Below are 24,850 nucleotides of genomic sequence, written 5' to 3'. Positions count from 1 at the left end.
AAAACTCTGAAAGGAAGGTTTTAGTCAATAAAGCAAAACAGTTTATTAAGAATCTGTCTGATTATAATTTGACAGATTTCGAAATCTTAGCGCTTGGTAAAAGTTTGAATTTTATTCCAAATCCAGTAAAACCTAAGAAAAGTGTGTTTATGGACGCCGCTGATGTGTTTACTCGAAGTATGCGTATTACTGCGTGTTTCTACTGAGGGCCAAATTCCGTGCCATGCCGTGCCGTGCCGGGTCATGTGCTCGCCTTTCGTGAGGTGGATCATGCCGGGTCAAAGCGTGTAATCCGCGCAGTAGAAACGAGCCGTGTGATCGGTTGCCGGGTCGAGGCCATGCGTGTTGCAAAAATAACGCGATTTATGTTCAACTTGTACTGGGCCTAGGCCTATAATGTAGTTCTTTCTGATATTATATACACTGGCCACATGTGTGACACGCATGAACTTGAAGAAGTAAAATGGATATGACTTTACTACTTCTTTATAGTTAATGAGTTGGTTATATTTTGGCTGTAAATTAATTATCATAATAGCCAATTACTAGATCCACTGGTAAATTAATGCAATTCGGATTTTACGAAAACACTAAATTGTGATTGTAGGTTATATGCCATGAGCTGCCATGCGTGGACATTTAAATTTAGGATACAACCGTCAAATCTGTTTTCTGTACTTCCGGTTTACAGGAGAAAAATGCCGTGCATCGTGCGAGACACGGCTTTCTGGTCTCAGTAGAAACAAGCTGGGTAACGGTGGCCGGATTATGATCGGTATTTTGTGCCCGGAAAATAGCGGGTCAAAAAGCCGTATGCTCAGTATAAACACTCTGTTATAGATATCTTGCAGCCATTAAAGGCTGTGGTCCGAGACATAAATTTAGAAATCCGCCAACATGGACACCTGGACCTACGCCTAGTTTGGCGTTAGAAGATTATTTAGAAGGAATGAGAACGGAACTTAGTATAAAGTCCCGATTACGAACGTGCAAGCGAACACGAGTAAAGCTGAAATTCAAGCTATTAAGTCTTTCAAAAATAACCCGAATATCGTCTTAAAAAAGTTCGATAAAGGGTTTGTGTATTATCAAAACAAGACTACATTATCAGACAATATTGAAAGATACAAAGTCATATCTGAAATTAGACTATGACATATGACAGTTCATACCGCCGAAATGGTGAGTGAATTAGTCTGTGAAATGTTTGAAGCCAAAGAAATTGATAAGGCACTGGCAGATTATTTGGACCCTGAAACTAGTCATGAAAATAAGACACCGGTATTTTTTATGCTACCCAAAGTGCATAAGGAGGTTAAAGAGCCTAATCAGGTTTTTATAGGTATAGACCGGTAGTTAGTTCATGCAGTGCCCGCTATATAGAATAGCGGAATTTTGGGACTTTTACCTCCTTCCAGAGGTCAAAAAATTACCAGCATATCTTAAAGACAAAGCAGATACAATTCGAATAGTAGAAGGTTTGATTTGGCCTGATGACGTCATAGTAGCGAGCATATAGACGTTGTGCCGCAGGAAGAAGCGTTAGAAATAGCTATAGAAACATTAGCGAAAATAAATCCGCTTTCTGTGACCCTCCGATGCCTAGTTTGGCGTTTATGTTGTTTAGTAGTGAATAAAATAGTCCAGAAAATCATGAATTTGGACAATAATGTAGTCTCTTTCCATATTTATATGGATGACTCGCTCCTGATGTGGTCAGGTACCATGGAGGAGCTTGATGAGTTCGTAAGAAAAATTAATGATATGCACCCAACAGTCAAGTTCACATATTCGGCCTCGAATGAAGAAATACAATTTTTAGACCTATTGATATACAAGGGATAAAGATTCAGGACCTCTAACATCTTAGATATAAGATGTTATACAAAAACCACAGAAATATGGTGTTATTTGGATAGAAATTCTCGCCATAGTCCCTCAGTGTTCAAGGGATTTATAAAAGGCGAGCTAATTAGATATGCACGTAAGTCAAACAATTTGGAAACATTATGAAGAAAAGAAGTCAGTGCTCCAAGAAAAACTCCTGGCAAGGGGTTATAGCTTTCAGGAAATTGAGAAAGCTTATCAAGAAGTAGATTTTGAAAACAGACAAGGGTACATTGCGGAAAAACAGCGTGATGTCAAAATACCTTTGGTTTTCAAAACAAGCTATTATCCGCATATAGAGAGTAAACATGTTAAGAATGCATTACTGAAACATTGGGAAATTATTTCAGAGCATCCAGAATTGAAACGCATTTTCCCAGAAGTTCCTATTTTGGCATATAGTAGAACGAGGAATCTAGTGTGATTCTCTGGTTAGAGCAAAATTACCAGTTTCAGTTGATGATGATCATGCTTGCTCATGCTGCAAGATTTGCTTTTAGAGAACAGAGGGTTCAATGATGTTTGTTTTGAAAATGAACATCCAACTCTTGCTATGCCAATGTTTGAGATATTGGATGAAGAGGAATATTCTGATGGAGACACTGAATCACAGGAAATTGTGAATTCAGCATAAAATTAAAAAGTTCCAAATTAGACCTATATAACAACAGAAACGTTAAACATGTTTAATAAGGAAGTTACTGTGTACGCAGTGAATGATTGCTTCCTTAGTTTGTTGTTTATGGTATTTTAAGGTAAGGCTTGCCAGGTGAAATCAGGAAATAGTGGTAAAAGTGGCATTTTAAGGTTTTCATATATTTTAAGAATTTACACTTTTAGTTTTCAAATGCTTTTTGTTCCATTGAAATCGGATTTAGGGTTTAGAAATGGCGCCCAAGTAAGTGAAATTCGTGCACGCGAAATTTGACGAAAAGGTCAATTTTCCTATACATGCGCTGAATTTCTTATGTATTTTATTGTTTTTGAGTGGCAATTTTTAACATTTTTGTAGAATTAAGTTATTTAAAGGTACATTTTGTCGAAAATTTTGACTAGTTTGCAGGGATTAACAACTTTTACAAGTTATTTGACACTTTCACATCTGATAAGTTGAATAGTTTTACCAATTTTTTAAAAGTCAGTGTTTCTAGACTTTAAACGCAAATTACGTCAAATGTTAAGTTTCGGCTTTTTGACCATTGCGCGCAGTTTTTGAAATACTTCTAGTCATCAGATCTTGTTAAAATTTGGCACCGATATTCACAATAATTCATTCCAACAAACAATGAAGAGATTTTTTTTTAAATTGTTCAGGTCGTTAAATATGGATAATTTTCTTCAAATTTTGGCGGGAAAACATCAAATTCAAAATTAACGAGCTCGTTAAGGTAATTAGCAACACTTTTCTTGCAAAATCTCTTCATTGTTTGTTGCACTGATTTAGTCGGAATAACTGTGCCAAAGTTCATGGAAATTGGACTTCATGAAGTTACTATAAAACGGCGCGTAAGCGTAATATTTGAAAAATCCAATATGGCCGCCGTTTCCATGGCGACCATCACGCATGACTGATTTTACCCATTTTTCTGACCAGTATTAACAAAAATCACTTTCACCTGGCAAGCCTTACCTTAATTCTTCTTGATTTTGAAAAGAAAAGATAAAAGAAGAAGGCCATGTTAGTCGGCAAGTTAGCTGACCATAGGAAACTTTTCTTTTGTCCCCCAGATAGTCTACTTGAAGACTAGCCGTGGCATAGGGCTTTAATTTGAGTACCTGGACGTTTTTTTCTAAATTTCCGGGAGGCAAGTTAGCTGACCGAGGTGTACGCACAGAAAATTTGGGGCCTACACTTTTAATTATAAATAATTCCGGGAGACAGTAGTCATTCCGAGGTATAGGATCGATTTTAGAGCATATACTTTTTTTTTATATATATTAAAATATGCAAGAGTCAAGAGAATTCTTGATTCAAAGCAGTGCAACTGATGAAGGACATGAGTCCAGAAACGATCGTCTTGCTAGCTGTTTTGTTTAGCAATTCATATCTCATTTGAGATATGGAGCAACCTCTCTAGGGGTTGATAGTTAAGTTAGCATAATTTTGAATATTTGGAATTTAATTTATTTAAATGTCCCCTATTTTCTATACGGCCTGTGATATTATTATACTTAGAAATATAATTATATCTTGGACACTTTTTGGATATATCTTGAAAATTTGGATAGTTTTTATTTTTATTTTATATATTTCTTTTAAAGTTACTTGGATTAAGTTTTATACTGGATATTTTAGTGTGAACTTTATTAATTTCTTGTAAATATGATGATTCTAATTTTTAATTTTAGTGGTACTATTTCCGCGTACACAATTTACACAGCTAATTAGCATGAAAAATCATGATTGGTTAATTTTATAGATTTTTGATTGGCCATGTCCGCGGTCCAATAGGATTGCTCACTTTACCAACCAATCAGCGCATTGAAGTACTTTTGGCATTATGAATATAAGGTGACGCATTTGATCAAAAACTTCAATTCTCTCTCAGTATGAGCAGACAATTTCCGTTCGAGAGCAAGTTATCGCTAAAGAAGAAGATGTCAAGTTATCAGACTTCAATCTCCAGCTCGCAATCTTCTCAGGTGCAAGGTCCGGAAGGGCAGGCGCCGAGTTCAAGTCAAAAACAGTTGCAAGGGTCGGAAGACCAGGTGCCGGTAAACAAATTTCTGACTGTGTTTGTGCCGTTAGGGTCCAAGGCAGGACTCTCAATTAATTGCTCCGGGTCAGAAAGAGCGCTCCGATGTCCCCCCACCACCATCTATTAAGATTCCGGATCAAGAGCTTTCGAAGCACAATCTTGCGTTTATTTTTAGTTTAATTCACATGGTGGAAAGAAAATTAATTGGTTTGGCAATTCTCGAGGAAAAGATGATCAAGCTATCAAAAATGTTTGACGGTCATCTCGAGATTCCGGTAGAGTTGCACGCCGCACGTCGTTTGTTTGAAGAAACGTGTGAGAAAAGGAGAGTTGACAGAGTCAAATTTTTAGAGCAAAAAAGATTGCCTAGCAAGAGTAAGAGAAAGAGTCAACAGGAGACGGGTAATAAGCCTTCCAAGAGAAGCAAACCAGAGAACCAGCGCCCACCCCATTCCTCACGGGGCAGGGGCCCTCCTCGCCATCCTCAGTCATCTAGGGGATACCAGAACCAGTTCTCAGCTCATAATGGTGAGGGCTGGAACGCCAGGCGAGGTAGAGGCAGAGGACGGAGTTGGAATAACTAGATCTACAAAAACCAAACGGCTCTTTTCAGAGCCACCATTCCGTTAGAAAGAGAGATGATTTTGTGTCAATAAAATGCCCTTTGTTTTGTTTTGCTTTACTTCTATTTTAATTCATTATTCCAAAAGAATTTTGGATTTTGTGTATTTTACTTTTATAACCTCTAGAGGCAATGAATTGCATTAGGGCTTGAGCGTTTCACCGTTTTTTTCTAGCCCTGCGGGGCCTATATAAAATAAACTCACTTGGAGTGTTTAGTCGTCGTATGGGAGTCGCCGGCCTCGGGGCTTCGCCCCTGCGGCCTTGCTGTTTTTTTCGTGTTAATTTTAAAATTTTAGTCTGCTCACGCAGACATTTTTTTCATACAAAAACATTTCATATTTTTAATTGGTTGAGTAGAATTTTTTTTTGGAAATTTGGAAGAATTTTGAAAGATCTGAAAGTTATGGTAAATAGATACTTTTGAGAGCCTGAGAATAAGGTGGTATCATTGGATGGTTCATTTAATTAAAGAAAAAATTGGTATGCATGTTTGAAGTAATACTGCTAAGTTTCGAAAGATAGAAGTGGTATTAGTTTTCTTCAACGTGACCAAATAAAGCTATACTACTATTCTAATTCAAAAGATAAAAGTGGTATATTTTGGTAAACACATATACTTCCCTTAAACATGTTTAAGAAAGTAGTGTCTTTGATATATTATAATCTATGTATCATATAATTTTGGAATGTTTCACATGATGAGACATATTTCGGATATTTTTATTTATAAATTTACCCCTTTATGGTTTTGATTTTGGAACTGGAGGCAGGTTCCGTCCAGGGTCCGTTATCTTTTTAATTTCGAAGTTCTATTTTTGTCACAGTTAGGTTTTTTTCGGAGCTGCACACTCCAAAAAGGGCGATATTTCCGGGGTAACCTACCCCATACCGATAAATAAATGAAAACAAATCATCAGGGCTGCTAAGAATAATAAGTACCAACTGCGTCATCAGCCGGATGTTATGGCTCTGATGATTTATGGCTTGTTGACAACCTTCGTTGACGTCACACTAGAAGAAGATGACGTCAAAGGTGTTGTCCTCGTCCCCCTGGTGGTCTTGGGTATAAGTAGGTTATCCCAAACTGGATCTAAATCAAGTCCAGTGTCTCTGTTCAAGTTTGGTCCTTTTTTCCTGATGTGCATGGCTTCTAGGACCATTCTGGAAAATTCTTTGGGTTCGTTTCCAGCACATTTACGTTTTCCCAGTCTATTCTATTTTTGCTCCTGGAAATATGCTCATGTACAGTAGATTTGGAACCGTCAGCCTTTGATTTGTGTTCAGATAGCCGTTTTTCCAACTTTCTACCTGTTTCACCAATGTACATAGCATCACAGTCTGAACAGGAGATTTCGTAGACGATCCCTTACTGTTGCTACTTTATATTTCGGTGACAAAAATGTTTGCCGGAGTGTGCGGTATGGTATGAGGGCTGTGGGAACACCTGTTGTTTTGAATGCTCGGCGAAGCGGCTCCGAAGTTCCTTCCAAATAAGGTAAAGTTATTGTGAACCCCTTTGAAGTTTCACTAGCCGGATCGTCCTGTGCAGCTGATTTTTCACGCTTCTCCTGGGCTCTGAAAAAGGTCCAGTCGCGATAACCGCAGTTTCGGAGTGCTCCTTTTAAGTGTTCAATTTCCTCAGCACTATCCTCCGGATCCGTAACAATTTTACTCTAATAAAAATGTCTTGATCATACTTAGTTTGTGCTCCAGTAACGTCAACACCTTTGACGTCATCTTCTTCTGACGTCATGTAGGTAGAATTATGATGCATGGAAATAATTCGTTTTATTGTTCAAAGCATGAGGACCACTCGAGGAAGACACTGACCGTTTAAATCTGACCAATGAGATTGGTCATTTGTTAAGCTTTAAACAGATCGAACCAACCCATTCTTCAAAGCCAACTGACAACCTCAGAACTAATAAAATGGGGGTTACGTCACAAAATCATGAATAATGAGTTAGTGTCAATATCTGCTACAAATTTCATAGTGAAATTATGTTTTAGACCATTGAAACTGCATGGACGAAACCAATTCCTTGCATTGAAACTACAATGACATTATTTGCTATTTATATAGTAAGGGACCGTTCACAAACACTTGTAAGGCGGGGGCCTGATGCAAAAAAAAATTATCGCGAACATTTTTCGGGGCCCCCCTTTACAAACCTCTAAAATTTCAGGGCCCCCCCTTGACATGAAAATTATCGGTCAACCCCATAGAAAAGCATATAAACTCAATTTTCCCAGGCCATTTTTTTCAGGGCCCCCCCTTAGGAGGGTCAACATTTTTAGGGCCCCCCCTTTTGCATCAGCCCCCCCCTTACAAGTGTTTGTGAACGGTCCCTAATGCACTCAATGTGACTTAGCCCCTGTTAGTTTTGAGGTCTTGAATAGTAAGAAGAACAGGATGTGACTAGGCCTATGGGCTAAAAATTAGATGCTGTCAACAAAGCTATATTATCCATCATAGAGATGTTTGCTTTCATTGAGATGGGCTGGTTGTTTTTACCCGAGTGAGGATATTAGCCTTCTCTGCCTCCTAGCTCAGTTTCTCATTTCACTTGTTCTTCCTCCTTCTCAGCATACAGTTGGCTATGAATATTAGTTGTCTTCATCATATTGCAGGGCAGAGGCCTCTGAGACCTGGGAAAAATCAAAACTTTACCGAAACCACTGGGAGTACATACACACAGATCTCCTCAGTGGCGGCTCGGGTGTATCCCCATATGGTCTAGTATGGGTGGCAACAGTAGCGTAGCCAGCGGGGGGTGCAGGGGATGCGAGGGGGCAGGGCGAGCAGAGTACACCCTGACAAAAAAATGAAAGAAAAAGTGCCCCTCTGACAAAAAATGAAAGAGAAAATCAGGAGGACAAAGGAAAAGATAGCAAAATTCAGGGCCAAAATAGTGTAAAATACAAAACAATTTCGCGCTACGCGCGCACATTGTAACAATAAAGCCTTTTTTAGCCGGATAATGGGCGAAAATAGTGTAAAATTACATTTGTTCACGCTACGCGCGCACATCATCCCAATAAGGCCCTTTTCTGGAAGCTCGAAGACATACAGTCTCTATGTATTGTATGATGCAACTGCAATTTTTTTTTTTCGTCTGTGCTCCCAAAATTTTTATTTGCCCCCCCCCCGCCCAGCCCCCGACCAAGAAAGCTGGCTACGCCCCTGTTCTGTACATCCTGTACGAGCAACCAGGGGGTCACAAAATAGAGGGCTAAATGATGCATATATTCAGGTGGAGATATGCAAAGTTGTTTGTTATCACTGCCAGGAGGGTACCTGAGGTGATAATAGAAATGGCAGCAACGTTTTAGGGTTTTATTCATTCAGCCAATGAGATAAATTGCATTAGGACTATTCACCTTTGTTCCATAACCATTAGGGTATAGGACATTTTTTTGTTTTTGATATAGCCCCCGAATGAAATGTATTTAATTATGTTTGTACTCACTCGGGTAGCATTGTGTGTGAATTTTACATCCGAACTAGAGGCTATTCTTTTTTTATGGGCATTTTAGTGTCTAAAATGGCCCAAAATGAGGGTTTTTCAATATTGCCCTCCATTTCTAATCGTCACCCCCATAGGCTTTACATGTAAAATAAAAAGGCACGTAAAAATTTAATAGCCTCTAGTTCGGATGTAAAATTCACACCAAATGCTTTTTGAGTGATAACAAAGATAATTAAATACTTTTCATTCGGGGGCTATATGGAATTTTTTTTATGTATTCCTTGTACAATGACATTTCACAATAAAATGTCCATTGGAAACAAAGGTGTATTACACATTGGGGTTAACAAAACTATCAATGATAGCAACTTTATCATGTACAGGGGCCCAGACAGTAGCCCCAAAGGGTCCATGCGGGGATGTATGATACCCCCTATCATGGGTTTTTCCGTTACTTCTCCCAGTTAAAAGGAGAAATCGTCAAGGTTTCCAAGTCACGGTACAGGTAAACCCAGGTTTTGTTTGAATTCACCAACAAGTGTAATAATGCACAAATGTTTTTTCTTTCTCATCAATGTTTACCCACAATCCCATGCATTAAGCAAATTATCGTAATTATTATTGTTATCACTTGCTTGAAAAAGGCAAAGAATTATCCATGTATTGACCCAAGGTTGACCCAACGTTTTAATGCTATTAAAATCTTAATCATGTTAATAGAAAGTTATCAGTCTCTGGAGAAAAATATTCTGCTTCCCCAATATTATAAAAAGGCAACACCCATACAAATTGTCTCCAACACTCAAAAAGAAAGCAAACATAATTATACAAGCGATTTTTCATTTTTTATTTTCTTTTATTTTCGTTTTTCTTTTATAATTTTCAGAAATTCCATGCAGATGTGAGTGTTATCTGTGACTAGAAATACTTTGTAGGTGAATGCTCTGCACAGTATTTCTTGTGAACTTGTTTCTAAACACCAAAGGGTTATCTACATATTTACATTGTAACTTCTATTGTTCTATACAAGACTTAGTATACTCTAAGCTCTAATAAGATTTCTAAACATGTATATTTCATATGTCAAAGACTGATAATATTGTTTTAAGCTCTTGATTTGAGATCTTAGTCTCAGGGTAGATATCACTATGTTACGAGTCGTATTTAACTCAAGGCCAAAATCACCTTTTACCCGAACTCACACGAATGCACAACACAAATTCACTGTTTGATTAAGCTAACAAAATCTAAGTCTTTAATTGAAAGCACGTTATCATTGGTACAATATATGACAACAAATGCACATACACAATAATCAAATATAATCACTCTTTAACTATTAGTACTTAGGCAGCATTCTTCTTCTTGGTGATCATAAAGTTCTTGCAATGTTCTGGACGACTGATGTAATATACCCTTATTCACTTGTCCTCCCAAAATCAGCTAAGTCCAGTGTACACTTGCGTTTATAAATATCCTTGTGTATGAAATCCTCACACAAAAATGGCGTTGCTTTCTCCAAACCGTTATCTCTTTGCTCTGCTTTCTCCAAACTTAACTCCTTGCGCTGTTTTCTCCAAACTTAACTCCTTGCGCTGCTTTTTCCAAACTTGGTGCTATTTCCACCTTTCACACAATATGTTCAGGAAGCAAGACTGCGGTGCAGTTGTCCCCACTTATATTGACAGCTGTGTTGTATCAAAAACCATAGCTCATCATATTTGGATAATCTATGCATGAACCAGACTTCAGCAAGTCGACAGAATACTTTATATTCCTTTCTTGGATGAAGTACGTTCTTTGACGTATTCTAGATCTTCTCCGACAACACTGTCAGGTAGTAGTGCATTGACTACTTAAATCAATTCTGGTTCGCAATTTCCCTTCTTTGAACACGGTTATTACTTTTTCAAACAAAACATCATGTATAACCAAATTTTAGGCTTAAACAACTTAAAGTGATATCGTGCTAATGTATACAGATGCTTTTGAGTCGTTCTCAACTTTACTTTCCCCTCTTTTACAAAATTATTCACTTTTATAGTACTTTTTACAAGCTTTTTCGTATATAAAATGTATGTATTAATGCCAAAATTGGTGGCGCTATTTAGTTACTGGAAATTACCCTTTCAAGCTTTTAATATAAATAATTCCTTTTATTTTTTGATAAAATATGTTTATAAAATTTCCTTGTTGCTTGTTTCACCTATTATAGCTGTTTTAATGGCGTTATTAATCACCTAACCCTTGCAAATAAAAAAAATTGCCCAGATCAACACTACAAACTGTGAATAATTGTGTTTACATTTTCTTATATACCAAGCAATGGGAAAACCCAAGTATTAATAGCCAATGTGATCTTGGGAATTCCCAAGCCTTAATTATTAATTATAACATTAACCTTTCTCATTACATCACTTCCTTAGGGGAATTCCATTACATCATTTTCACTTTGCAATCTCAGAGGACTTTCCAATTGTGTAACACAATGAAAAGGGGAATTCCCAGTTATCCATTTAATTTGCTGAGAGGGGAATCCCTAAAATGTCATCACTCATGTAATTTTGTAAACAAAGATAAATAATCAAATCAAATTACTCAGGGCACATCACAACTGATAATAGTATCTTATGATGCATTGTGACTGAATAAATACTTCCTTGTGAAATCCTTTCCACGTCACACAATATATAGTAAATTTGGATTAAGGCAACTGAAACATAAATTCACCCCGGTGATTTTACCTGTTCAATGCCGGGTCGGGGGGGGTCATGATTTTGGAAATAAAACTCACAAAAAAGGGAATGGTAAGGGTTCTATAATAAAATAGCGGAGATCCTAAGGTTTGATATAACGGGTTTCATTTCCGCCCCATGTTCATGATGTTTCGCGGGAAACGCCCAAAACTTTCGTTCGTTTGATATATAATTGACCTCAACTTAAGAACTGCTAGACCTATGGATATATATAGATGCACTTATTGGCTTCCTATCTCTTCCATGTGACCTGAAATCCATACACCCCTATGGAAGGCATGGCCTTAATCTTGCACAGAGGGAGTTTTCTGAATGAGTGACTCCATTTGAAATCTACACCCACTGTCGTTTTATAAGACGTTGGTGTCCAAAATGTGAACGCAATGTCATTTCAATACGGAAAATATCAATAACACATTTCAATGGACAATCTCTACGTATGACCCTTGCGTTTAAATTAAGTCAATTTTTCACACATCGCTGTAGCTTTATTGTAATAAATGTTACAAAAATGGATCATATCAATAGTTAGACTTGCCTTTGCACCTTCAATATCCTTGATTCCATTTAATACATTGTAAAATGGACACATTTTGAAGATTTTCGTCTTCGCCTGCACGGTCATTTCAGAGTGGTTAATATTGGCTACATAATTATACGCGACCTTTGCACTGTCATAGGAGAGTGGTTTTAGTTACACGGGCGTATGATCAAGGGGTTTGGATATCGCAAGCTCTCTACAAACTGCTTTGAATACGTTGGTTGACCATTATTATGTTTTATACTACACTAAGCCAAAAAAAGAAACTTATAATTTTTCTAAAGGTCATATCTGAAAATCCTGTACATCAAAATTAACCACAAGACCGACCGACCCTACTTGAAAGGTCCATCCGCCCGTATAACAGGGTTTCTGTATTTTCGTCGCCTAAACACATGTCAGTAACCAAGTATTTGTGCAACTGACATAACAGCAAAATACACTGACATGGAACAGCTTCCCGGACAACATTCACAGTCCAATAAATGGCACCCAGCACAAGAAATCTATGAGTAAGTGCGATAGTGTAGAACAAGACCTGTTTCCCGAAGGAAGTGCGTGAAAAGCAGCACTCATCCCCCGTGCACACTATTCTACTTACTCTTTAGAAATTGTTATCTGTGTAAGGACCTTATATGCATTCTCACAGATTTCTTGAACGCAGATTTATGTTCAGACGTAATCGTTGCGTTTGCGCCACCGTCGATGACCTGGTGTCATTGATAATAAACTTCGGAAAACTTCGATTTGATTTGAAACGTAATCTTCACACAGAAACCGCGTGAAGATTACACAATTCAGATTTACGTATAGAACCCCATAATAAATGTCCTTAAGCAAATTATGGGTTGGGTAAACATACAGACGAATCACGTAAAACATTACACAGCAATTAGGTAAAGACACTAACTAACAATTCGATAAAAAAAACCTTGCAATTGTGTAAATATTCTTACTGAGTAATGTTTCAGGCTAGGGTTTCTTTTTTTACAAAACACATGTTAGGTAAAATTTTACGCAAACGTTATAAGATTTTATACGAACATCGAAATAGGTTAGGTAAATTTTACACAATTTGTATGAGATTTTATACATACATTGAACTTGAAAAATTACATTATTATTGTCATCATCTTGTTCGTCAACTCCTCCTCTCGCTGTGCTACTTCGGCTGTATCACAACGTCACCCTCATAACAAAACTGCCAAAGTCATCACAGAGATGTTTTCCACAAGTTAATGAAGAATGCGGCTAGAAATTTGATTCATTTGGGTTTATTATTCAGAAAATCAAAATTGCAAATGAGAAACATGTAAGAAAGACTTGGGCAGTTTTGTTATTAGGGTGACGATAATATTTTCTTTATACACTCTAAGAAATAAAGATTCTAAAGTTGTTCTCTCAGGAGAACCCGTAGAGGTTCTCTAAAGAACCATAAATGGTTCCAAAATCGTCGAAAGGGCCCCCAAAATGTAATACAGAATTGTTTTCGCTTTTTTAGAGGGTTCTCCAAAATTAATGAACCTTTTTGAGAGGACGAAAAAGTTCTATTTAGAAACTTCATTTCTTAGAGTGTACAGCAATAACGTGTGGCAAAATTAACAACTATCCATATTAGGTACAAAATGTATCAATTCTACAGTGCAGTTCGTCCAACATGTTCGATAGACGAAGTCCTTGGATCAATTTCAAGATCGGAATCAAGTTCAATATCTTCGTCCCATTCCATATCTTCCTCATCTCTTAATGGGATTACTGCTAATGCATTAGTTTGCATGCCGACGCCCTCTTTCATTTCTTCTCTCAAATACATAACAGTCTTCGCTTGTTTCTCCTGTGTCACGTTTTCTTTATTGTCTTGTATAGTATCAAGAAGATGGAGACTATTCATAGAGTGTCTATAAGTTCCGGTAGGACCTGCAGGTTCAAGGTCAAAATCAACAGAATGTTCTTCCGCGTCAGCTGAATTTCGCCTATTCTTCGACCTGGTATTGGAATCAAAGAAATAAGAACATAATTATTTGCTTTTTATTTGATACAGTAACTTAATGTAAATTTGTTAAAAAGGGTGTTCGCTTAGTCATTGCCACATTATTTAAAAGTAAACAAAGGGAAAATGTTTGCTTGCTTGATGTGATTGGTCACTGGGCCCCATTTCAAGACCACATAATGCCCTCATCTAAGAAAAACTCATGTCACCACCATTCTCTAATGGCTCTCAATATGATTATACATCTCTGGTAGTTTTCAATTATTTGCTTAACTATAAATATTAATGTTTGCTAATCAGCATTCCAAATAACACTTTCTCCCGTGCCACAGTAGGTACAAGGTGTTACCCACCGCAGCAAAACCAACTTTTAAGGTCTGTGGCTAGCCTTCTTTCCCACATGTAATCATTTGATATCCATGTCCCAGATCGAGTTGTTGTCTCCGCTCCCACACTTTCTATATTATACAGATGATTATACGAATACATTACCTGACACTGAAGATAACCGTCAGAAGAGTAACAATGAGTAAAAATCCTGCCACACCGGCTATACTCCATACGAGCACACCTAGAAATAAAAACAGTAGCATAAGAAAGACATATTTGTTTTTTATTTTTGCAGAAATAAAGTTCCGCTGTTTAGTTAAATAACTGTTTGGCTAATGTTAAGGTTTTTGTGCCTATTTTTGCATTATTCTCAAAAATTATAGCGCATTGGGGACAAGTAAAATATGTATATTATAGGGGCAAGGACTACAACTACTGCACTGGAAATGTTATTTCAACACAGACAACAGTGGTGGAGTTACATTCAAAAATGAGGGAAACCCAATTTTTGATCAATAAATCAATAACTACTTGCCTTAAGTTGCTGAATTTTTAATGCAGTAGTTGTTAGTAGTCCGTACCCCTATAATATACATATCTTACTAGTCACCAATGCGCTATAAATTTTGAGACAAATGCAAAAATAGGCATAAAATTGGTCAGGGGTGTAGTACCCCCTTAAGGGTGTATGGTGATTCAATACTAATGCATACTGAAAATCAATGCTTATTGGATGATCCAACGAAGAAGTAGTTACCACTACTTGAAATGAACATTTTAACCATGTTAACCCCTGGGAAATGTGTTTGTTACAGTTTAACGTCTGTCACATGACCAGTCCAGCGGGTCAGTTGCCTGATGAAGTGTGATGGTATCACACGCAACGTAGCTTTGCTAAAAATAGTAAGTACAGTATTTTAATTTAATTCCAAACTTCAGTTTAACGGTTTGATTACTTTGCTTGATGTGTGATATGGATACAACTTTGTGAGTTTGAACCCCAGCGGGGGTTCTATCGGGTTGTGCCCTAGCTTTAGAAAGACCCATAACCTATATTTGAAGACCTGAGCGCAAGAAGATCACTTGGCCCCTCAACATGTATACACTAAAATTGCGTATAGTTTCGTATAGTTGGACAATGTTTTATACATGTTCAGGGGCCAAAACAAATCTTTCACAACCTTTTATGATGTTTCACCCTGGGACATGTATTAAACATTATAAAACCCTAAGAAACTATACGTAACTTTAGTGTATACATGTTGAGTGGCCAAGTGGACTTACGGTCTTCTTGCGCTCAGGTCTTCATTTTCTCTATCTACACTGCAATGGTGTATAAAATGGGTACCGGCATGCAATTTAGCTTCGAAGGTATAAACAGAACAGCTGTGCGGGAGGTGCGCCTAACCACTACAACAACTTCATTTAAGGGACTGTAGCCTAAACGCCATGAACACTAAGGCCTGTGAGAATGTACTCTTCCATGACTTAACCTTTACATTGACATTACATTTTACTACCTGGAGAGAATTGATCAAACATTGAATTCCCTCCTGAGGTCAATGAGATGACCAGATCACAAGGATGCCATTATAGCTAGAGGTAGTATATGACACAAATGGGTCAATCAGTTACATAACAATGACCTTGTGTGGTATTTGGTTCCCAGGAAGTGAGTTTTGCCTGATGCAATTTGTGGGTAAATGTCGATCCCTCACTAAAAGCGTTATTACCGTCGATTTGGTTGAAAAAGGAGGTGAGACATGATCAAATCTCTCCAGGTAACAAAACGTAATGAATATCTTGCTTACCATTTTCTTGTAGCAAGGGATTATCCGGAGACTTAATATCGTTCCTGTTTTTCGCGGGTGTCGGTGCTGCTGTAACGCCTGAAAACATCAAGAAATCATAGGAATGATAACGTCGTAAAAGTTTTCGGTACTTTGTGTTTCTATAGTTACCAGCCTATAATTATCCTCCTCTCAACTAACGTCTATAACATCTCAAAAAAGTAATTTCCCCCCTGTCCCTTAAATAGTGGTCATTATTCAAAAACGGGCTAGTTATTGTATTACAAAAAACATAACATAACATAATATGCATTTATTAAGCGCCCCACAATATAATATTAGTAATATCATACTAATAAACATGTTATATACATATTATTATAAATTTGGTGAGTGCTTACATGTAGGTAACACCCAAAGAATGGAGCGGTATAAAAGAAAATATATACAGGTACATGAACCAGAGACATAAACTAATACACACAATACAAAGCATAGTATATGTCATGACAGTTGGATAAGAGCAAGAAAAATACCTGAACAGGTATGTTTTCAGATTTGTTTTGAAAAGCTGGAGTTTACCAGCTTCCCTGATGTCACGAGGTAGAGAATTCCATATCCGGAGTGGACATGATTGAAATGAAGGATCACCAGTATGTGTCTTGGTTTTTGGTTGAGAAAGCAGTGTTTTGTCCTTTGACGAACGTGTGTCATATACAGATGATGTTTTAACCGAAATCAGTTCATTTGAACACGTAGACCAGGAATTCAATTCCGGGCATAATGACGTCGCAGCGTACATTTAAATCAATGGAACCCAAGATATGAAAGTTGCAGTAAATTCTATTGATTTGTATTCAGTATAGTCAAAGGAAATTTGTGTAATGTTATCTGAGTGTTTTTGTATTTTTGGAAGAGAACCATTCAAATGTGGATCTCACTACATTAAATTGACCGGTGTTTTGAGCTATCATGCCAAATAAGGTGTCCAAATGCGCAGAAATAAATTTTGCTTCCAACGCATTTTACAGATTTGTAATACAACAGACCGTTTTTGAATAACAGTCATTATTTAAGGAGGGGGGGGGGGGGGGGTAATTACTTTTTTTTTTGAGATGTTTTTGTTTCAAACTGTTACATTAAGTACCGTAGTAAGTGTGAAGCTTTCGAATTATTTTGCAATGCCTTTTAGACATCCCTTATTGAATCAAACAAAAACATACACAGAGCCTATATATTTAATTATGTATTTTCAGAAACAGATTGCGATTCACACCATTTAAGGCGAGTCGGGGCCTCATTGTCATATTCCTTCAGTTTTGATCAGTTTGCTTAAATAATACAGTTTCTGCAGAGTAATACGTTGATCTTATTGAAACTTAGTTAAGGGGGTACTACACCCCTGGCCAATTTTGTGCCTATTTTTGCATTTTTCTTAAAAATTATAGCGCATTGGTGACAAGTAAGATATGAATATTATAGGGGCAAGGACTACAACTACTGCACTGAAAATTCAGCAACTCAAGTCAAGTAGTTATTGATTTATTGATCAAATATTGGTTTTCCTCATTTTTGACTGTAACTCCACAACTGTTGTCTGTGCTGAAATAAAATTTCCAGTGCAGTAGTTGTAGTCCTTGCCCTATAATATACATATCTTACTTGTCACCAATACGCTATAATTTTTGAGAAAAATGCAAAAATAGGCACAAAATTTGGCAAGGGTGTAGTACCCCCTTAAGGAAGTCACATTTACATTTCAATATGAAGTGCAGTTATTGAGTTGTGAAAAATAGTAAGTAACCAGTATGAAAATAATACACATGGTGGAAAACGTAAACCCTATGAGCCTTGGGATACCAGGTATGTGTGTTGGCTTTATTGTTTATCAATTTTTGAGCACAAACACCTCTAGCTGGCGAGAGGTTGCGGTTTCGAACCCTGGCGGTGCCTACCTAGTACGCTCTCGTGGAAATTAGCTTGAAATTCCCCTGGACAAGGAACTTACTGCCAATTGTCTCGTTGTAACCCGTACGAAACTCGGGAAGCTGATCCCGGCTGTGAAGATCATTTGTGGAATGTCTAGGTTGTGCGCTCTTGAAGCTGCAAAGTCCCTGAATTGTTGTAAAAATGGTTCATGGAATGATGTAGGGCCTTAGTGGTAAGCAACAACCCGGTCAGCAACAACCTGTAAAGTGTGCTAAAGGGTTGTGGATCAACGTCTAGGTTGTGGATCAACGTCGGGGCTCGTGCATTAGACGCATCAACATCTCAGTACAAGTGCATTATTTTGTAAAATTTCACTCCCAACAAGTGATACGCGTTTATTAACCAAGTAGGCCTACAATTTCATAGATACTACTTACCAAAGCAGTAAGGCAATGGAGCACTCCATCTGACCTCATGTTGTTCACTACCAATGATACATCGTATGTCGTCATTTCCGATGAGTTCAACCCCATTATTACATCCAAATGTCAATGACTCTCCAAAAAACGTGGACTCGCCTTTATACCAACCGCCAACTGGAGCGTCAAGGTCGTTACAGAAACTTGCGGAAACTATAAAGAATCAGACAGTTCATTGGTAGGCAATCAAGACATAGTATTTATATAATCAAAGTACTGAATTCTTAGGTGGTAAATGGTCATTAGTAATAATTTAAATTTGATTTGTTTAAATCAACTGGTATTTAGGGCTTCAATGTCGGGGAAACGAATCATTAGTTTACTATTATAAATATTTGTTTTTAAATCATTTTACTACATGAAATAGTTGGACTGGCACTTTACCATCATGCAAAAATAATTCTGACTACCGCAAATATATATTAAGGGGGTGTGGGGGGGGGGTGTCTTTTAACGAATTAACTTTAATAGGAAAAAAAATCCCTTTCAGGAAGTCTCAGAGCACTCAAGCAAATTTTATATTCATAACACCATTTTTAGTTAATTACTTTTCCTCGTGCAATTTTGATATTGAAAATGCTCCTACATAATATATGTGCATCTAATGTAATCCCTGCTGGCATGGGTATATAAATGAATTTTTACATAGTGTTTTTTTATAAAGTATATTGTATGTGTAATTCTATGTTAATATCGGTATTTCTCATATTATTATTTTAATGTACGTGTTTTAAAAAGACTTTGATGTATTTTGTTTTGACCCCCTGGGCAACCCTGAAAAACAGTGCTTACATTGATGGGGTTTCCCCACGTGGCTTGGCCAAATTGTCGTTTGTGATTATTATTCGATCAAGAACCTCACTTCTGATCATAACTGATAATAAGTCTATCTTATATACATCATTTCTTCCCGATAGTTTTAATAAAATGGAAATAGATAAATAGATAAAAATAGTATTATAGTAAGCATTTATCAATAACATCAACAACAACAAAACAAAAACGGTTGTCATCTAAATAACAACTTACCGTTATAAATAGAAAGTTTGTTGTCCCTCCACATGCGTCGTCTCTGCTTCCGGTACACACAATATTGCACTCACTATCATCGTATTGCCCAAGCCTGTAGTAGATATCATGGTCATACCCACAGTAGCAGTCACCTTTTTGTAAACCAGCTATTTCAAAATTTAGCTTTTTACAGAACTCAAGACACGTTTGAATCGTCAATGCCTTGGAGCGAATATGGCCGGCGTTGAGAACCCAATCTGTTGCATTGTTGCCATAACAACCAAGGTATCCAGGAACTGAAAAAAAAAATTAGATTGTTTAGCTTGTGTCCAAAGTTTAATTTCTATAAACCATGAAATTAGAGTTCACGTGGTTTGAGCAAGCACATGCTTGTCTGGTGGTTACTAGCCGCGAACGTTGTGTACTATTCTTTAGGGTCACACCGTCACAGTCCTGACAGTGGCAAGTTGATAATGGTCATCATGGCTGATTCCATTCCACTGCATACATACATGTATCCAAGACATTTGGGTATAATCCCAAAAACTATTCGATCAATTATCTTGTTTTAAAGTTTGGAACATATATACTGATTTAGTTATGCATCAAGTAAGTAGGTTTTGTTGCCACTTTTATCCCCTTCATAGAGATATATATAATAACCATTTATGAAATTCGGCCAAAAAGAGGGTACATATTTCTACATCGTATTTTAAAATGCTTTTTATGTTCTAAATTCTGTTTGACAACTATTTTTCATAAATGAGTAATTTAATCAAAAAGAAACTCTAATACCTGTTAAGAAAAAAGTTAAGATAACCCCGACTTTTATGGTTCAGTGAATTAATTACATGGAATGTTGCAGCAAATAAATGTCTTTTAATAGCTTCCAAGCATCTCTTGCAAAAACTAGACTCGAGCCTTACTGAACAATGTGTATTTATTGTTTATTCACTAGTCTTACCGTTACATATAAGTCCTATCTCTTGAGTGTTCTCGCATTTAGGATTCTCCGTATGTGAGCAATCCCAGATATGCGTTTCATCTGAAAACAAACATGGTTACAATTAACAAACAGAAATAAATGTATAACAAAATGCGATTGCTTCCCTCCATATACATATGTTTGATTGTAATGTCTAAACCACTGGGCATTAGCGGTAATCCGGCTTGAAATGTATGTGGGGACGGGGGATATGGTGACATTTGACCTGTATTGTCAAAAAGTGGATGCAATCAAGTAGGGCACTCAAAATTTGTCATCAGATTGTTTTGGTGATACATCTTAATGTAAGGTAGAAAACAGTATAAAAATATCGGGTTAAATACAGATTTTGTCGGAAGGTGTGGGTTTTTTTTCAGTATGAAACCAATGAAAGTGTTATAAAGATTAGGTATCGATACCGTTGTTATTAAAGGAAGGATGAATCTGGTGACCATCCAGTCATCCACTGTTTATAAATTTAAGAACGGTATCAGTTTTCGTTGTTTTTGTTGTTGTTTTTTTTTTTTTTTTTTTTGTTCTCGTAATTATAGCCGTTATAATAATTCTTATCGAACATGTTGTTATAAAGGCTCCTTACCTCCATTGCATTGGACATCGCCAAGCCACATATCGTCACCTCTAGTTCGAAATCTACCGCCCTCTACGGTTATTGATGACGCATTAGGGAATCCAAGATGGTGGCAAGCAACATCGCTGTTGGTTTTACTCCATTTGTTCCCGCATATTGTTCCCCAGTTAATATCATTTAATATGTTCAAAGCCCCTTTGTGAAGACTTTCGTCACCGATAAGACGTATATCTGTTGGAGTAAAAATATTTTAATACTTATACTTATGCAAAATTAATTATATGCTGTTCAAAGATTCCAACCGAATTTCGGTGGAAGTTGTTTATCACCATCGTCATCATCAACAAGATCCTTATCTTAATGATGACGACGACGACGACAATGATGATGATGATGATGATGATGATGATGATGATGATGATGATGATGATGATGATGATGATGATAATGATAATAATGATGATGATAATAATGCTAATAATAATAATACTAATAATAACACTAATAATAATAATACAGGGTGTAACAATAAAATGTGTACAATTTTGAAAATAGAATGACACAAGTATGCCGCTTATTTTTTGGTTTGATTTTTATATGTCTATCAAGATAATCTCATTAGCCAGCAGATAAGCTTTGTTCCAATAAAATTGATGGTATACAAGTGAAGATATGGCCAATTATGTAACCTAGTTTTAAAACTGCCTGGGCCACTTTTGTCTAAGTGTTACAAAAGTGACTGAATAGAGTTAAACCATGGACCAGCCTGGACGGTGCTCTTCTAATAGTTTTAAACAATGGGGTATTCGAAGTGGTAGGAATGATTACATAATAGAATATCTTCTTGAGTTTTTATAAGTCACAACTAAGCGCTGAAATAACAACCTCATTTACTAGAAATCGCGGCGGCAGCTCAACAACTTCAACCCCAATTCTCGTTAGAAGAGCCGGTTTTTATGGTTGTGACATTCGGTAGCACATGGGGTCAAGCAGAAACCATAAGATCACGTCTTCCATCAAGGCATACAATTACATATAACTATGAGAAGTATGAGAAATTTGTTAACAGAAATCCTGGCAATAGTGGTCGCCCCAGCACAGCTAGAAGCCCAGCTGAACTTAATTTCAAAATTTTATTGTATACTCATGGATGCAAAAACAGTTCTCAGTTTTGCCAATGATATCTCAGGGATATGAACAATTACTTTATCTATAAGATAATTTGAAAGAAATGTCATGACTTCATTTATAGATTTTAAAGAAATATCATATCATTATTAAGTTGATGTTAATTATACGAAGAAACACCACTTATAATTCTTTTGTGTTTAATGCACGATAAGCATATCTACGCGGTTCAAACTTGATATGCACAAACATGGCAAAAGTGGTCCAACACGTTTTCGGGACGATTTAATTAAGGGATCTAAAATGAGCGTTTATTGCGTTTCGACAGTATTTTTGTGGCATATGAGAGCACCTCAGACCTATCGAATTGTATTCTGAATACGAAGCATGTCTTTCTGATATCAAATAATTTTCATTTTTGAAAATCACAATATAATACAAATTTTATGACAAATTATAAAAATTTGATATTTTTCGAATTGTTGATATATAACAGTCCTCGAAGTAAATTATATAAATCTAATGATATATTCTTAAAGTGTATGTAGCAGGGAGGAAAAGCCGACGGTCAATTGAACATTTTGACCTTTCATATTGAAGATATGGATTTTTCCCCAAAAGACCTAATTTTTTGGGTGTTTTGGGGAAAAAATCCATATCTTCAATACGTAAGGTCAAAATTTTCAATTGATCGTCGGCTTTTCAACCCACCTACATACACTTTAAGTATAAATCATCAGATTTATAAAGTTTACTTCAAGTACTGTTAAATATCAAAAATATCAATTTTTAATGATTTGCCATAAAATGTGTATTAAATTGCGAATTTCAAAAATTCAAAATTATTTGATATCAGAATGACATTTTCCGTATTCAGAATGCAATTCGATATGTCTGATGTGCTCTAATGTCCCAAAATAAATACTGTCCAAACGTTCATACCCCAGCCCTTAATCGGACATAACTTTTGAACCCAATTTAGTAAAGAAACCAACTAAACGTCTTCTTTTAGCCAATATATTACTGATTGTATTGCATATAACATTTGTGCCATAAGTCTTTTAGTTTTTTCCTGAGAAGTCAAAATACAATTGTATACATTTTATTGTTACACCCTGTAGTAATAATAATAGTAATAATAATAAAATAAATAATAATGAAAATATTTAAATATTACTACTAATAATAATGATAAGGAAAAATTGTGACAATAATAGTAATAGTAAATAAATATGATCCTTTAAGTAGTAGTACTAATATCAATAATGAAATAATGATAAATGTATATAATAATAATTAGACGAAAGAGAATAATGATTATTATTATTATTATTATCATTTTCGTTTTTCATAATTGTAGGAGAAGTGCAAATTTTGTATTACACGAAAGCAATAAACATCCAGCTAAACCTATATACATATGCAAATTTTAAATAACGTACCTCTATACTTCGCAGCCGTGTACTCCGTTCCTATTAAAACACTTATGAAAAGAAAACCGCAAAATCTCTCCACCGACGTAAAAACACTAAAATCTAATAACGCCATTTTGGTATAATTCCAATTGGTAAATCCAATCTTTTTAGCATATGACTTACAGACAGAGTGTCACATGTATAATATAAAACATCGTTTTCTATGAAGATACCCGAATAAAATGATTCAGCTTTAACACACAGACTACGCGTAGGCAGTATTAAACAAGGCTCAAGCCTAAACACCGGAAGATCCTGTTCCTTTTGTTTGTCAACCACCAGCTCTGCACAGGAAGTAGATACCAAAACTTTAAATTTTATAGTAGAAAAACAATTTCACAACCCTGTCACCTCCTTGTATCACGAGACTATATTAGTTTCTATGGTCAATATTAATATATACTGCGCCAAACAAGTATCCTTACACTTGGAAGAAACAAATCCTAGTTTTAAAACTAAACCATATTTGGGTAAATTTATTTGTTTAATAAATGCACTATCTAATCCGGCACATTATGACACTCCAATGAATCCAATGTGACTTTAAGCAGCAAAGTTACAAGCATTTGATTAGACGAATGTCCAGTTTTAAAAGTGCCAAACTGGCCTATTCAAAACTCCACGGACTAAGCATCTGTGGTTATATGTCCTTTAATTTAAAACAAAAGGAACAAAAAAAAAAACTGCAACAAAAGAACTCACAAATAAAATGAAAGTTATGAAAAGTACAGAGAAGTAAAAATTGAAATAAAACTGCCTTAAATAAAGCTTCATTGAAGAAACTGTGTTGTCTCTTTATTGCGCTTGTTGATATCTTTTGCGCTTTGTATAGGCTAGTGTGTCACTTTCAAACGGGGTCTTTGTCTATTCAATTGCTTGTAACTTTACTTCTTGAGGTCACATTGTATTCAACGCGGTGTCATAATGTGGAAGATTAAACAGTGCACCTATTGAAATAACAAATTTACCCCAATATTGTTCATCAGCTTTGAAATTATGATTATTTTTCCAAGTGTAAGGATATTTTTTGGCGCAGTATATTTTAACTGTATATACCGTATTCAACTGGACTCACTTTTACTGCTTCATGGGTGATGTATGTTCACAACCACGCGTGGATCGTTCATCAGAACTACTGATCTTCGGGCGTTATTTGGTTCATAACGG

General features: G+C 36.3%; 2 protein-coding genes across 3 annotated transcripts in view; both read right to left on the bottom strand.

Annotated features, from left to right (window-relative positions):
* The window catches only part of LOC140139194 (uncharacterized), an 893,593-nt gene that overhangs the window by 620,589 nt on the left and 248,154 nt on the right, over positions 1–24,850 (bottom strand). The gene's annotated exons all lie outside the window — the stretch shown is intronic.
* On the bottom strand, positions 11,455–23,955 carry LOC140138753 (uncharacterized). 2 transcript variants are annotated; one of them, XR_011857056.1, is made up of 6 exons: positions 23,651–23,955; positions 21,090–21,311; positions 20,471–20,551; positions 19,525–19,802; positions 18,454–18,648; positions 16,109–16,186 (listed from the first exon to the last, which is right to left on the bottom strand). XR_011857056.1 is itself a non-coding variant. In XM_072160516.1 (5 exons), the coding sequence occupies exons 1-5, from the start codon at positions 19,556–19,558 to the stop codon at positions 13,614–13,616; spliced, it is 735 nt and encodes a 244-aa protein (XP_072016617.1). In that variant the 5' UTR covers positions 19,559–19,662; the 3' UTR covers positions 11,455–13,613. The 2 variants fall into 2 exon arrangements, 1 of the variants encoding a protein (XP_072016617.1); XM_072160516.1 differs by lacking the exons at positions 20,471–20,551; positions 21,090–21,311; positions 23,651–23,955 and adding exons at positions 11,455–13,962; positions 14,460–14,538 and having other exon boundaries at positions 19,525–19,662.

Source organism: Amphiura filiformis, chromosome 18, assembly GCF_039555335.1.
Source record: "Amphiura filiformis chromosome 18, Afil_fr2py, whole genome shotgun sequence".
Lineage (NCBI taxonomy): Eukaryota > Metazoa > Echinodermata > Ophiuroidea > Amphilepidida > Amphiuridae > Amphiura > Amphiura filiformis.
The sequence above is the reverse complement of the archived record's forward strand: the minus strand, read 5'-3'. Positions and strand labels throughout refer to the sequence as shown.